This window comes from Penicillium hordei, assembly GCF_028827395.1.
Source record: "Penicillium hordei strain IBT 12815 chromosome Unknown utg000004l_segment0_segment0, whole genome shotgun sequence".
Lineage (NCBI taxonomy): Eukaryota > Fungi > Ascomycota > Eurotiomycetes > Eurotiales > Aspergillaceae > Penicillium > Penicillium hordei.
In genome coordinates this window covers 461027-475345 of record NW_026623145.1, presented here as the reverse complement: position 1 = coordinate 475345, position 14319 = coordinate 461027, and the positions used below count along the sequence as shown (strand labels likewise).

Sequence of the window (14319 nt, the reverse complement as noted above, 5' to 3'; positions counted from 1 at the left end):
ACCCAGAAGATCATATGACACTTGGTATCAGACATATCATTCAAAAGTACATAATACAGTCAGTCATCGATGTCCCCACAGATTGTTGAAATAGCGGGTATTGTCATTGTAGAGAGTTAGAGAAAATAATACATCTGTCATCCATACCATACATTGCTCGTACTTCAGGTTTCTGTCATTCACTCTCCCTTGATATTTACCACGAGCCGACTGATGGCGTCGTGTAACTTCCCGTGGCCGAGCTTCCCTTACACGTCGAGGGTACCTTATTAGCTTTCGACGCGCCCCAGCTAGTGGGTACTTTTCCAGCCCCACGCCGGACAGCAGACAGGAATGCTGCGTAAGACCAGGTCAAGTCTTTAGCAGAGGTCGGGGTGCCGTCAGCCCGAGTGAATTGTTCGGCTAGAGCCCCACCGCTGGGCGTGTACTTGTTAACGACAGCCACGAATCCATCGGCATATGTTTTGACTGCTTTCGTGACGGAAGTGTAAGTGTCCGAAGAGCTGGAATAGTTTCCGGTAGCGGCAGATGAAACCAGATCCTTGAAGAAAGGAAGACTGGTATCGGTTATGGTGAGTGATTTTTGTTGATTCCACTGGTAAAGAGCATCATACAACTGCTCAGCCGCAGCCAGTGTTGTCAAATACCTGGAAATATTAGCAAAGATTGAAGCTAATCAAATGAAAACGAAAGATTCGCATACCATGGGTTGCCGCCCTGGTAAGTGTCTTCGGCATAACGCCCAACAGCAACGGCACTTCCAGCCTTCTTACCGCTGTTCACATCATAGATCGAACGGAACGAGTCAACGTATAGCTTGTGGTTTGAAAGAGCACGAGCAGAGCAAGGCTGGAAGGTTGCATCATCGCAGGTGCCCTTGGGGTCGAAGTTCCCGATCGAAGCAAGCACAGAGTTCGCATCGAGACCGGTTCGGCCATTGTTGGCCAGGTTGGAAACTACAGCCTTGCCATTCCAGAAGGTCTGCAGGAAGCATAAGACTTGAGGTGCCTGGGAATCACATCCATCGCAGGTCTCTCCCAGTGCCTTGGCAAATGCGGTGCCTTCTACCAACGCGCGGTGTTGAGCAGCAATAGTGAAGAATGAGGAGCCCTCGACTTCCTCCCACAGATCGAATCCGGTTTTGTTCCAGTATTGCGCAACATAGCTGAGATCATTTTGCACGATGGGCCAGATGTTCGACTTGACGACAGAATTCTTTTCTTTGGAAATCAGATAGTTACCGTAGGTGATCAAAGCTGTCGCGCGCAGAGCAGGTCCATCACGCTGAGGACGACCCCAGGCACCTGTAAAGGCGGTCAAGTCCACGTTATACTTGGGCTCTGCAAGTCCTGATCCATCGGACAAGTCACCAGATGGGTTAGACACGGCCTGCAGCTTCGCTTGAGCAGAGATGTAATCGTGGATGGTGGATTCCAGCGACGTATCTCCGGCAATGAACTCATCAATCAAGACCTTGAATGTCAAGGCTGCATCACGAGTCCAGGTATAAAAGTCTAGCAGCTATTAGTTACTGTCATTCAAATTTGAGGAGGGAAGGATTCACAATCGGGGTCCGATTTGGATGGGGATGCTACCACAATGCCGGCAGATGCTCCAGAAACAGCAGACCCATCGGCGCCGATGTTGTTTAGAATGCCCTTAAGAGCACCAGCAGCATCTAAGTCGGCACGTGCATGGAGATCGCGAGCAGGCAAAGCAGATGATAGCACACCTGGTGCCAACAGTGCAGTCAAAACATTCAATGCTAACATGATGTCGGGATGATTTTGTGATTTTGTGGTCTTCGGAATATTTTAGGGATCGCAGCCTTTTTATATATACTCCAACCGCCGCAGTGAATCGGAAATTGGGTCTCCTAACAAGCGGACACCTCGGGAATTGAGTTTCACATTGATCCCTCACGCGAAAATTGAAGGATGCTGAATGCATGAGTAAGCTGCTGTTCAATAGAAAAAATGGACACAGAGTTACATCGAGTCCATATTGATCGTGATCGACATGGCAGATCGGCGTTGGCAGATCCCGAACCGAGTAAGGCTAATCCGATAAATCACCGGTTGTGCTCCGCATTTTCATCATCGTCAAATGCCTCAGAATCATAGCTGATGATATTTCGATACTTTTCCGACAACCTCCCGAAAAGAGACAGGGTATCCCATCACCACGACATACGAATAGGAACAGGAAACAGTGACGTAGATCTGCCTTCCAAGCTTGGAAGGTTAGGCGGGTGCCTGTGAGAGTTAACCTTGGAACGTACCTACCTTATTCGCCATTGGGTCCACGGGTCACACCTGCGGCTCGGAATAGCCATCTTCCAACCTTCTGAGGAGTTATGTACATAGGATGTTCACTGAGTATTATTGGCCGGCACTCTCCGCCCAAGATCAAACGCATCTCCTAAACCTAGGAATGCCCAAGAAATCATTTCAACCTGCCCACCAGCGCGGTGGTTCGGTATTAGCTCCTGAATATCAGTCTGTCTCATTGGGCCCGGAGCCATGCGGTCCCGACCTCGGGACGGACCCCCGCTTGAACATCAATCCGGGGTGATTAAACACAAGGCGCGTTCATGCATGCCTCTAGAGATCGGTGTGAACAACAAAACGGGAAGGGAAAGCTATGAAGTAGCAGAGGAAACCTCTAGAGCCATGCGGACCTCAATCTATAACCATGCCCCGCGCTATGCTTGATTGGGTTGATCGCTTCGTATTCTGGCATTGTACCTAACCCCACTTGGGTTCTGACACAACCTTTGCATATTTACGGCCTTTCCAATCTAAAGCTATACCAAGGAGACCATGGCCGAGCTAGTGGGCCTTGTCGCCAGTATTGCTGGCCTTGTCCAGATTGCGGGACAAATTACCAAACTCAGCTACAGCTACGTCTCAGACATCAAGTCAGCTCCCAAAACACAAAAGCTATATCTGCAAGAGGTTTCGGCGCTCACAGATGTTCTTTTTCGGGTGGAAAAGGCTATACAAGAGGCAGAGTCTACCGATTTAGATCTGCCGTCATGGCCCTCTTCGCTCAATGAAGAAGCTCTTCAAGAGTGCCGCCGCCACTTGTTAGCCCTTCACGTCGATCTCGACAAGCGACTACGCCGCCTAGTATGGCCGTTTCAGGAAAAAGAGGTCAAGAAATACATTGATCTTTTGCATCGTTACCGATCTCTCTTTGCCGATTTTCTCTCGACAAATATCATGTTCGAAGACCCATCTCCCCTCCAAGGTAACCATTTGGAAAGCAAATTAACTAATCTGTAACAGGTCAGTTACCACTGCTACATACAAAAAGGTGGCAGGCATCGATCAAGGTATGGGGTCCTTTGAATGGCATGAGTCCTCACCATAACTCTAATCGGAACTTCAGAGCAAATGAGGCAGTATCTTTACTCTCTTTTCCCAGCATCAGATAATCTTCTACGATCCAGACCAAATGCTTGCCCTGGAACTGGAAAATGGTTTTTGAACTCTCAAGATGTGGAGAACTGGCGTACCGGAGACCCATCCCTGCTCTGGTGCTACGGAGCCCGTACGAAGCACTTCTTTCCGAGGATTTCCTATAACGTATCACGATCTTGCTAACCGATAATAGCTGGTGTCGGCAAATCGCTACTTTCGTACGTGCTTCTCAAAGTCTCCTATTCATGGATTTGCAATGTCTAACACAGCTAGATCAATCACAATTGGGAACCTATGGGATCAGAGATCAGAGACTACATGCTCCGTGGTATATGTATTTTGTCAGTTCTCATCACGGGAGCAACAAACCCTCACAGCAATCCTGCAATGCATGATCCGGCAAGTAATCGAGCAAGCAGATGAAAAAGTGCTTTTCGCAATGAAACATCTATTCGTCGACCCAATGAAGCAGCGTGAGCCCGTAGGACTCACCGAATCATTTGCAACGGCATGTGAGCTGAAGTCGACATACCTCCTAGTTGACGGCCTAGATGAGGTGACTGGAGCAGATGGTTTGCTGCCTTACCTGTCTTCTTTTGTCGAAAATGGGTGCAAAGTAATGGTCACCAGTCGAGACCTTGGCCATATCAGGAAGGCTATGGATTTTGCAACCAAGATAGAAATATGTTCGCAAGTTGAAGACTTAGAGATCTACATCGACTCTCGCTTTCAAAAGAACGAGCTTCCTCGAGGGGCACAAAAGTTGATCGGGAAAATCATGGAAAAGTCGGGGAATATGTATGAACCACTACTGGTAGGTGAGTATAGCGCTGACTAGATACTAGGTTTTTACATACCAAGCTTGTTTTGGACGAGATCTTGGATCTCACTACTGTTCGCCATATGCAAAAGGCCCTCGAAAAACAGTCGACGGGGTTGAATCAAGTTTACCAATCGACACTACAGCGAATTGATATGCAACCAATGGCAAAGAGGGAACTTGCTCGGCGATTTATCGGATGGGTTGTCTTTGCTAAAAGACGTCTAAAAATCGATGAAGTAATCCATGCTTTCGCTGTCGAAGATGACGAGAATTACATTGAAGAAGATAACTTCGTCAGCCCTGATCTTCTCCTTCGATCATGTGTTGGTCTAGTGGTATTACATGAAGACAAGACGGTTGCAATGGTTCATGCGACTGCTTACGACTTCTTCGGATCCACGGTGTTGCTATCTTGTGACATGGAGACCGACATCGCAGAGACATGTCTACGCTACATGTGTCTCAGTCCGTTCAAGGAAGGGCCATGCACAAGTCGCGTGGAGATGTCCTGCCGCTTTGATAAAATGCTGTTTCTGGATTATGCTTCGCGGCATTGGGCAAGACATATCAAAGAGATAGAAAGCGTGGAGGAAGATCTAAAGTCCCTTGTTCAGTTTTTTATATGCAACGACAAGCTCCTGAATGCCGCCGTTCAAGCGTTACATTTCCGTAATAAGCTGGAAATTGATCTCTTGGACTCTCTTTTTGATTCAATCCCTCAAGATCAAACAGCATTGCATGTCGCGGCTTATTGGAATCTTACGGGAACCCTCAGGACCCTGATCGAGTCAGGACTCAGTACATGTCTAACAGATACTCAAGGGTGGACACCTCTCCACTACTCCTGTGCAAACGGTCATTTTTCTTCTGCCGAAATTCTCGTGAGAAATGGGGCAGATGTCGATGCCACAGATAATCAAGATTGGACCCCTCTTTTCTGGGCATCATTCACTGGAAGTTTGGACATTGTTCGTCTTCTATTATCCGAGCATGCAAATTATACAAATCGCAGCAAATATGGTTGGACAGCATTACACTGGGCTATATCCCGTGGTGAAGCCGAGGTGGTTTTGGAGCTTGTGCAACATCATCAAGCGCAGTTGTCGCGTGTTACTAAGGCTGATATTCGGACCCTCAGCGTCGAGGACGTGAGACGATTGAACACACCAGAAAACACTTCGCCAATGCAAATAGCAGCTGAGGGCAAGAATGCTAAAATATTCGACCTGCTTGTGGCCCACTTTGATGCACCGGATTCTACCGGAGGGGAAGATTTCCAGAAGATCTGGTCAAGAGAGAGATTTAGAGTCCCTATTGCCCAGAGCACGTGGAGAAACACATTCAAGTCACAAATAAATGGAGAGGCAAGCCATCCAAGTGAGTTGATTGCCGGAGAGACATACATGGAGGAAGACCCCAGAAATTACTTCTGGTATGAATTCACGAAGGAAGATCCATCAGCATGGAAGTCAAATCTACTTGTCTCCGCTATCCAGGATGGAGACTTTCAGGCAGCTAAACTGTTCCTCGAACTTGGTGCAGATGTGAATTACTTTTCTGAAAAAGGACCGCTGTTGGACCTTGCCGCGCATCAGAGAGACCCACGTTTTGTGCAGCTTCTGCTGGAAAAGAGTTCCAAAGAACTACAGGCTGAAATGAACGAGTCTATACTGCGCACTGCTATCTCCCTCGGGAACTTGGAAACAGCAAAAGTCATTCTCGACAGTGACGGTGCTCATGTCAATCACAATGGAACACTTTTGCATGCAGCCGCGAGTGAACAAGACCCACAATTTGCATTGCTTTTGTTATCTAAAGGGGCACGGCCTGAACTCCTAGATGGGTATAACCAGACTGCCTTGAGTGTCGCAGTAACGAACGGATTCGTTGAGACAGCACAAGCTCTGATTGAGGGTGGTGCAGATGTCAATCAGTGGTCGAACATGTGGATTTGTAACAAAGGTGGATGGCGAACCTGCCTGATGATGGCCGTTTCTCTTGCCGGCGCTGATATTGGGGATCAGGAAAGGAGGGACTCGGGAACTGAAATGGTTCGCATGCTACTTTCAAAAGGGGCCAGTCTCGAGTTCAAAGATGAAGAAGGAAAGACTGCTTTGCACGTGGCAGCAACGTGCCGCAGTGTGAAATGCACTGAACTTTTGATGGCAGCTGGGTCTACGATTGAGACTGTCGATGAGAGTGGGCGGACACCAATCCATACCATGATGGAAGCTGTGAAGCCGAGCTGGGATGTGGAAGAGGTTGAAGAAGTTCTTCGCCTACTGCTCCAAGGGCTATCAGAAGACGTCGTCATCTCATTATTGGCCCAGAAAACGTGTCAATCCGTTGTTTCCAACTTTTTGGACGATGGAGATATTCAATTAGACACGCCACTGACTAGTGCATTGAAGCAGAGAGCTTGGAGCATAGCTCGTCTCTTGGTGAACTTTGGAGCGGAGCCCCCCACCAGCTCTAGCTTTCGGCCTATTGTGACGGACGCGGCTAGAGACCTTGAATCTCAAATTGTCGCGAGTCTTATCGGGAGTGGTATGTCGCCAAGCGATGACGCTGTTTTGGAACTGATAAAGAGCATTGATGACCGATTTTTCGCCGTGCGTTCCTCTTTACTTTCTTTATCTAGAAAGACACTGTCTCGCTCTGAGTTTAGTCGGGTGTGTGCACAAGCACGTGCGAAGAACAACCTTCAAAAACCACGGCTTCCACACGACAAGATGGCGCAGGCTTCCAAGCCCATTCTGACTAGTTTGGTGTCGGCGGGCGCAGACGTGAACTTTTGCAACTCAGAAATAAAAACAACTCCTCTTCTTCTCGCAGCCGAGAAGATTCCGATTGCGCAGATTACGGCCGCTCTATTGGAGCTTGGTGCCGATTGTTTCCATTCTTTTGAGAATGGATTTGATCCAATTTTGACGGCTGCGGCAGTCAACAACACTGAGCCCCTGCGTTGTCTGTTAGCGCATGCCTCAAACTCGCCCAAACCGGGCCATTGGACCCAACATTTGGAGTACCAGGGCCAGCTGAGCAACAAAGATATATTTGACTGCATATGTCAGGCATTGAAACTCGCCGGCAAGCTCAACTACAAATACTCAAATGAAGAAACATTGTTGCATTTCGCCGCAAATACAGGGAACACCGATTTGGTCATCAGTTTGATCTCCCATGGTGCCTATGCAGATATACCAAATGAAGATGGCTTTTTCCCCATCCATTGTGCTGCATTCGCCTCGGGTCATAATGATATAGTATGGCGCCTTCTTCCAGTGAATATAGTCCAACATATCTCCCATCATCATCCCTATCGCTCCGTTGAGGCAAGAGTCTCCCTCCGAGACGAAGAAATTTGTCAGCAGATATCAAACATAACGAACGAAAAAGGAAACACAATGCTTTGGGAAGCTTTGGAAAGTGGGGATGAGACTATGTTTCTGCATCTTCTCAAGCTCGAGAGCGATTTCAACTCTTGTGTCACACTTTGTGGAAAGCATCCTTCACTTCTCTATCATGCATGTGCTCGTGGAATGACAAAAGCAGTATCTTTCTTGCTGGAATGCAACGTTGATATAGAAAGAGCTGATAATTGTGGATGGCGTCCACTTCATGGCACACATCACATGGAAATAATCGAGAAACTAATTGCTGCTGGAGCTGACGTCTGCGCTTCCACAACACATTTTGATGAGGATTCTTTAGCGGGTTCTGACCTTGACCAGAAATCATGGAATGGCCACGCTCTCCATTTGGCTATACTCGAGGGTAACGTCGACATTATTGAGCTTCTTTTGAAGCATGGTGCAGATGTGAGTGCGAATGCCGGATTCTTCAAAAGGTACGACGGAAGAATATGTGGACCGACTGCTCTACACATAGCATTAGATCCACAGGCATGGTATACTGGAGATGATGAAGACTGGGAGGACTGTGAAGACCATAATGAAGATTATTTGAAGATTGCTAGAATGCTGATTGGAAACGGAGCTCCGGTCGAAGGTGTCTTGGACCAACTGCGGGTGAAGGATATTCCAAGTTTCGAGGGCTTTGAGGATGTTTGGAATAAGATTCGAGGGGATTGAAAAGATGGTGGTTAATAGTCGAGGCTATATATAGAATTGAGAAATTAGAACCAAATTCACCACCTTGTGACCTTCCTCAACCAGCAGCCAAGAACGAAAATAAAAGATTGGTCGATCTAAACTCTAGGCCCATGTAGATCATCACTAGCTTATTTACCTACCTCCTATATATAGTTTTATGACTGAAGCATACGTGTTTCGAGCATTAAGCTGCTGTCCATCAAGACATACGACTAAAAAGTGATCATAATACCAGAATCAGTTCAGCAGTTATTCCAATTCTCTCCCTAGTTCTCAATTCATAGTCCACATCCCTCCTCAGTTCTCATCCCTTCCGTCATAACCTCTCTCGGTATGTCCTTGGAGGAGCCAATTCTAGACCATGGAAATATACAGAACACCCCGACGTGGGAGCAAGCGGGACCAAATTCAGGCAATGGGAGAGACTAATTAAATAGTGCTGTGGCATACAAGGGCATGCCATTGCAAGCCACCACAATGTCGAATGAAAAGCACCCACGGCCTGGATTTGCTCCCGCCCGCCCCGGTGGCCATGACATTGGGCATAATGCCAGATCGGGAGGGGTGTGTGACGACGAATCTGTTAATGCCATGGATAAACCCCTGCTTGGCGCGGTGGGCATTTCTAACCCTCTGCTTGATCATATCGCAGATTTCTTCTAATCAGAGCATAAGTTGATCGAATAAAGTAAAAGTAAAGTAGCCGGGGTGAAACGCTTACTTCTCGTCTTATTTTTACTGTAACCAGAGTTCACAATGACCAGGTTGAGAATTATGCTACCGATGAAGGCAAGTTCCTTATGGCCATCTTCATTGAAATGCCGAAGGCTTGAAGCGCCTCGCGCGGCAGAGCGTCATTTCCAAAAGGATAGTTGATTTTCTCTTCGAAGACCTGGAGTGCCTCATCCGAGGGGGCCGGAAAGATATAACGTCCGACCATAATGTCCTATGATCCAGTGACAAAGCTTGGTGAATGATATAAATAATAGATTGGAAGTGAAAGTGTCTGAATGATGGAAAGGTTGGGAGATCATGAAGGTATTTATAAAAAGAATAGAGGGAAATCCGTTGGAATCGAGTCTGCCTTGAGGTGCCGGGGTCGACATTTGGAAATAGGACGAGGCACAGCACTGGGCGTTGCATAGGGCATAAACAAGGGTATAGAACAGGGTATATAAAGGAACATGAAGCCTCCTGTTGGTCAATCATATATGCACAGTATCTAGTTGCATTGCTTGGATAACGACTCGGTTTTTGCCAGTCGCCTTGAGGCTCCAGGGCAGATGTGAGACTTGACAACACATAGCCTCTTTCCTGTTTCGGAAGTTGATGCAGTTGGTCAATATTTAATTCAAATAAAAGTAAATGGCACTCTCGACGTGGTATTCCGCATAGGAGCACCATAGTCTACAAGGTAAGCAGCTAGGTACATCCATATGACCGTGCTGCTGTGCCCAGGTCGGGTATAGAATAAGTCATTTGTGGATATCTTGTCGGATTTTCATGGATTTTGGACTTGGTGTATATCTCCAGATTCACTGGCTTCTTTGGGTTCGAACTCCAAAGGCGGTGCGTTGTAATCAGATCACAGATAGGGGCTTCTAATAACCAAGGTTGAGAGATCCATGCCTTGAAAAAATTCTAGCCGAGCGGGAAATGAAAGACGGAAAATGTATGTAGCAGGCCATGTGGAATATCATATGGCCTGTGCCATGTACCTGACGACGACATGGGCAGACTTAAAAAGAGAGGCCGATTCGATAGTATATGGGGGCTGACCCTGATAAATAAACTTGATATATTGTGGAATCCCGGTCTTCAAAGCCGAGCTACTTCCTTATGGACAGTCTCAGTATTCAAAGCCGCCCGAGATTTCAAGTTCAACCTCTTCCACATAGCCTTGCGTCGTTCATGTCCCTCAAAAAATGCCCTCACCCATTCGCGGCGAAACTTGGGCAGCTTGCGCCCCTTGCCCTCCACCCCCTCGCCAGCTAGACGTCTCAACGTCTCAAAGTAGTCTTCGAAGTCTGGGAAGAGCAGCGTAAATTTGACCCCATCACCCCGAGCCTTAACACGATCCATTTCCCATTTTTGCATCTCTTCAGCAGATGGTAGAGTAGCTCGGCCAGCCAGCAGCCGTGCAGCCAAAACCGATTGCCATTCGAAGACCTTGAACGTCAGACCAGCCGCGACGGCGCCGACAAACAATAATGTCGGGTCTTTTTGCCAGACAACGTGTTGATACAGATCGGGAACCCGGTTATTGCGAACTGGAACTGTCGTTAGGAATGGCAGTGTCCAGCTGTAGCCTGTTCCGAAGACTATGTGGTCAACGTCCGTAATAGAATTCCCGTTCGTCAAGTGCACAGTCCTGTTCGAGACTCGTTCTATTGAGGGATGTTTTTGGATCTTGGGGTGGTTAAATGCCTCATCGCCGAAATACCCGTTAGCGGCATGGCCAATTGTGATTGCATGGACTGGTGCCTTTGCTGTTTCCACCAGATCTACTGCGATGTCGGCCGCTGAGACGGATGCGCCCACGACCACAACTCGCTGGAATAATCACGTTAACATAATGACACTGAGGCAATGTAGTTGTTCAATTTGGGAATCCCGCTTACCTTGCCAGCAAACGTTTCTCTCCCGCGGAAGTGTTTGCTGTGAATCACGCTGCCCGGTCTGGTCTTCTCAAATGCCTCCAGGCCTTCTATCGAGGGTATATATGGAACCCAGAAGTGCCCACTCGCGACGACAACCGCATCAAACCACTCAACCCACCAGTAATCACTCTGTTGTCCATTTTTACGGAGTGTTACTTTCCACTCCATCCCCACCTTCTCGACCAGTTCAACTGTGGTGTTGTATGAAACAAAGTCGCTGTAACCCCGGCGATCGACAAGACTCTCAACGTATTTTCGAACCACATTCCACTTTCTAAATGGGGTTTCAGGTCCGTGGTGAGATATAGAGAGTTCGCTGCGTTCTGTTGGGAAAGGTTCTTGAGCAAACTGCATGGGTAGGAAGTCGATATTGGTTTCCAAATAAGGGTAAACGGATGACTCAGTGAAGCGAGGCTGGTCTGACTTTGGAGTCTGTGCAGGCAGGTTTTCGGGGATAGGTAGTGGTGGATCAGCTGTTCTTGTCGCTAAAGACGCAAAGTCGCGGAGTGTTGGAGGCTGCGATGAGTCGCCAATCCTGTGTTTTTCATGTCAGTCATCTCCGAAAAAGATTTAGAGAAAAATCAACGAACCAGCATCCTCCAGCGCCCTCGCGACGCTCAAATATACGGATAATATCAAACGCCTTTTCTTGCGCCAGAGCATCTATCGCAATGGCTCCCGCGGGCCCGGCACCAATGACTGCGACACGTTTAACAGGCACCATCATAAATTATAATGATTTAAATAATAGATTACTGAAATAGAAGAATCCTGATATAATCCCGATATAATTGCGATATATAGCAATGAGGGAGATCCCGCTGCAAATGCCGATCTGGGGGAATTTAGCCCCGATCTAGGGTTCGTTGCTCTCGTCGTTTATGGGCCTTGTCACGCAATTTGGTGTCGCGGGGCTACGAGCACGGGCGAACCAGTTACGACGCCAGAATACTTCATCTGCCAAATTTATTTTCAAACCCCTTCAAATCCCGTTAAAGTAAGACGCGGCCGAAGAAAAGAATTGTGGTTCAACAGCGTTTCGAAGGTTCGGAGTACGGTTTTTAAGGAGGGATTTCACGTAGCACGCCATATTATAAATTATGATACGGAGTAGGGCCAATGAAGTAAATATCTAGTAGCGAGAAGACTAAGACATGAAGTCTATAATTTATACTCCGTAGTTTATACTTGCAATTTTCATCGGGTTCTGCTGTTTCTGTTTCTGTTTCTGTTTCTACTTCTCCCGTTAGGGTATTAACAAGGTTCCTTTTACCAGTCTCCCTGAGGGGAATGATATAGTATGGATCTCAAGGTGAACAATGAGAAGCTAGATCCCAAGGGTAGCGACTCTTCATCAACGCTGGGCGTATTGCCAGAATGGGATCCCAGCCAGGAGCAGAAGGCGCGCAGGAAGTAACTACCAATGAACCCCCTGTAGATAGAATATCAAGAATTCAACACTGACATTTACTTCTCCCAAGGATCGATATGACAGTGCTGCCTCTGCTTTTTCTCGGTCTTCTTGTCTTCCAGCTAGATCGCATGAACATTGCGAGTGCATTGACTGGCGGTTTTGCAGCTGATATCAACATTTCACAATCCACGATCAATTTGGGAAATCAGCTCATGTTTATGGGTATCGTGGTCTTTGAAATACCATGTAATATGGCCTTGCAACGGGTATGTATGATAACAACCTCTCTGGAAGATATGATTCTAACGGGAACTTTGACAGATTGGCCCTCGCACGTGGATTTCTGCTCAGGTCTTTCTCTTCGGTTTACTTGCTACCATGCAGGTTTTTGTTCGCAATAGAGGATCTTTCCTGGCTATACGACTGCTTCTAGGGTTCGCTGAGGCAGGGTATATTCCTGGTGCAGTCTACACTTTATCGTCATGGTATACAAAAAGGGAATTGGCCAAGAGAGTTGCCATTTTCTTCTTTGGCATGTTTGGTGGAAATGCCTTAAGTCCTATTCTAGCCTCGGGCATTCTAATTCTTGACGGTCGACACGGTATCAGAGGATGGAAATGGCTCTTCCTAAGTATGCATATGTTCTACGCCCAAGTCGGCATTCGCTAACTCATCAACAGTTGAGGGGTTATTCACTATCTCCGTCTCATTTCTCCTATCCCTCTTCCTACCAGGATCACCCGGTCTCACCAGGCCATTATTGAGTCCGGGACTTATCAAGTTCTCTGATTCCGAGAAGGACATTTTTCAAAAACGACTCGAAATCGACAATGGCGGAAGTACTGAGGGCGCATATGGCGTACATATCCCGTTGAAAGTGGTCTTCCGTACTGTGGCTTGCTATCGCCGCTGGCCGCACTTTGTTTCTACATTCGTCGTTTTTTCGACGTGGAGTCCTCTAACCACTTACACGCCATCCATCATCATGTAAGTCTTCACTGCCGTTGATAGATGAGTTAGCCTACACCTACACATCTCAATCTCAACTTTGAACCCCAATGGATTGTGGTTAACCCATTTTATATAGGTCACTCGGCTTCGACAGAACAGCAGCAAATGCCCTAGCCGCAGTCGGCGCATCCCTATCCCTTGGAGTGGTATTCTTCTTCGCCTACATGAGCGATCGAACTAATCAGCGTGGTGCAACTGTGATTGCTGCGCAAGTCTGCTACCTCATTGTCTTGATAGTAACGTTCAAGGTCCAGCCCCATGCCGGTAAATGGTCACGTTGGGGACTTTGGACTGCTGTGAACAGTTTAGCTGTGGGATATCACCCAATACATAACTTCTGGGTTCAACTCAACTGTCGGGATCCGAGGGAGCGGAGTATCAGTATCGCGTGAGTTCTTCCTATCTTCTTATTTGGCCTTGACGGGAGCTAATGAGATCTTGACTGAAGTATGTGGGTCATGTCTGCGATTAGTGGTTTAATGGTTGGGACACAGTATTTCCAAGTAGGAGACAAACCATTGTAAGCGAAGGCATTCCCCGAAATTCACTGCTAAACAGTTTCTAATATCAACGTCTAGTTATTCAACGGGCCTACGCACCATGATCATTATGGTATCTATGGGAATCGCAAGTGCTGCAGTGCAGATTGTTATTTATGTCGTTCATAATAAGCGTGTTGCTCAAGGCAAGCATCAGCCTAAGGATGGATTAGCACCTATGGTATATGTCCCTTAAGAATAGCAAATCAAGAAATCTATAGATGAGAACTCGTTCAGGTTATCTTTTCTACAGAGTCTTACTAATATCTACCACCGAAGACGTTACTGCCTACTGCAATCAACAAGTCCGCAAGACATGCATGATGCTGATT

At 47.2% G+C, this 14319-nt stretch overlaps 5 protein-coding genes across 5 annotated transcripts; 2 read left to right on the top strand and 3 right to left on the bottom strand.

Moving 5' to 3' along the window:
- Window positions 1-196: 196 nt before the first annotated feature.
- Window positions 197-1772, bottom strand: N7537_007466 (glycoside hydrolase family 15 protein; the record flags this gene model as incomplete). Its single annotated transcript, XM_056898523.1, has 3 exons — window positions 197-647; window positions 704-1514; window positions 1565-1772. The coding sequence occupies 3 exons, from the start codon at window positions 1770-1772 to the stop codon at window positions 197-199; spliced, it is 1470 nt and encodes a 489-aa protein (XP_056750599.1).
- Window positions 1773-2822: 1050 nt separating this feature from the next.
- Window positions 2823-8342, top strand: N7537_007465 (uncharacterized protein; the record flags this gene model as incomplete). The annotated part of the gene is made up of 6 exons (XM_056898522.1): window positions 2823-3226; window positions 3291-3337; window positions 3394-3555; window positions 3619-3643; window positions 3699-4223; window positions 4271-8342. The coding sequence occupies 6 exons, from the start codon at window positions 2823-2825 to the stop codon at window positions 8340-8342; spliced, it is 5235 nt and encodes a 1744-aa protein (XP_056750598.1).
- Window positions 8343-8792: 450 nt separating this feature from the next.
- N7537_007464 (uncharacterized protein) lies at window positions 8793-9303 on the bottom strand (the record flags this gene model as incomplete). The annotated part of the gene is made up of 2 exons (XM_056898521.1): window positions 8793-8996; window positions 9145-9303. The coding sequence occupies 2 exons, from the start codon at window positions 9301-9303 to the stop codon at window positions 8793-8795; spliced, it is 363 nt and encodes a 120-aa protein (XP_056750597.1).
- An 878-nt stretch (window positions 9304-10181) lies between these two features.
- On the bottom strand, window positions 10182-11747 carry N7537_007463 (uncharacterized protein; the record flags this gene model as incomplete). Its single annotated transcript, XM_056898520.1, has 3 exons — window positions 10182-10916; window positions 10985-11558; window positions 11614-11747. 3 exons carry the CDS (start codon window positions 11745-11747, stop codon window positions 10182-10184), a joined length of 1443 nt encoding a protein of 480 aa, XP_056750596.1.
- Window positions 11748-12323: 576 nt separating this feature from the next.
- N7537_007462 (uncharacterized protein) lies at window positions 12324-14168 on the top strand (the record flags this gene model as incomplete). Its single annotated transcript, XM_056898519.1, has 6 exons — window positions 12324-12436; window positions 12505-12703; window positions 12759-13068; window positions 13118-13424; window positions 13525-13836; window positions 14027-14168. Coding segments are annotated over 6 exons (1383 nt in total), but the record flags the coding sequence as incomplete, so codon positions are not given.
- Window positions 14169-14319: the final 151 nt, after the last annotated feature.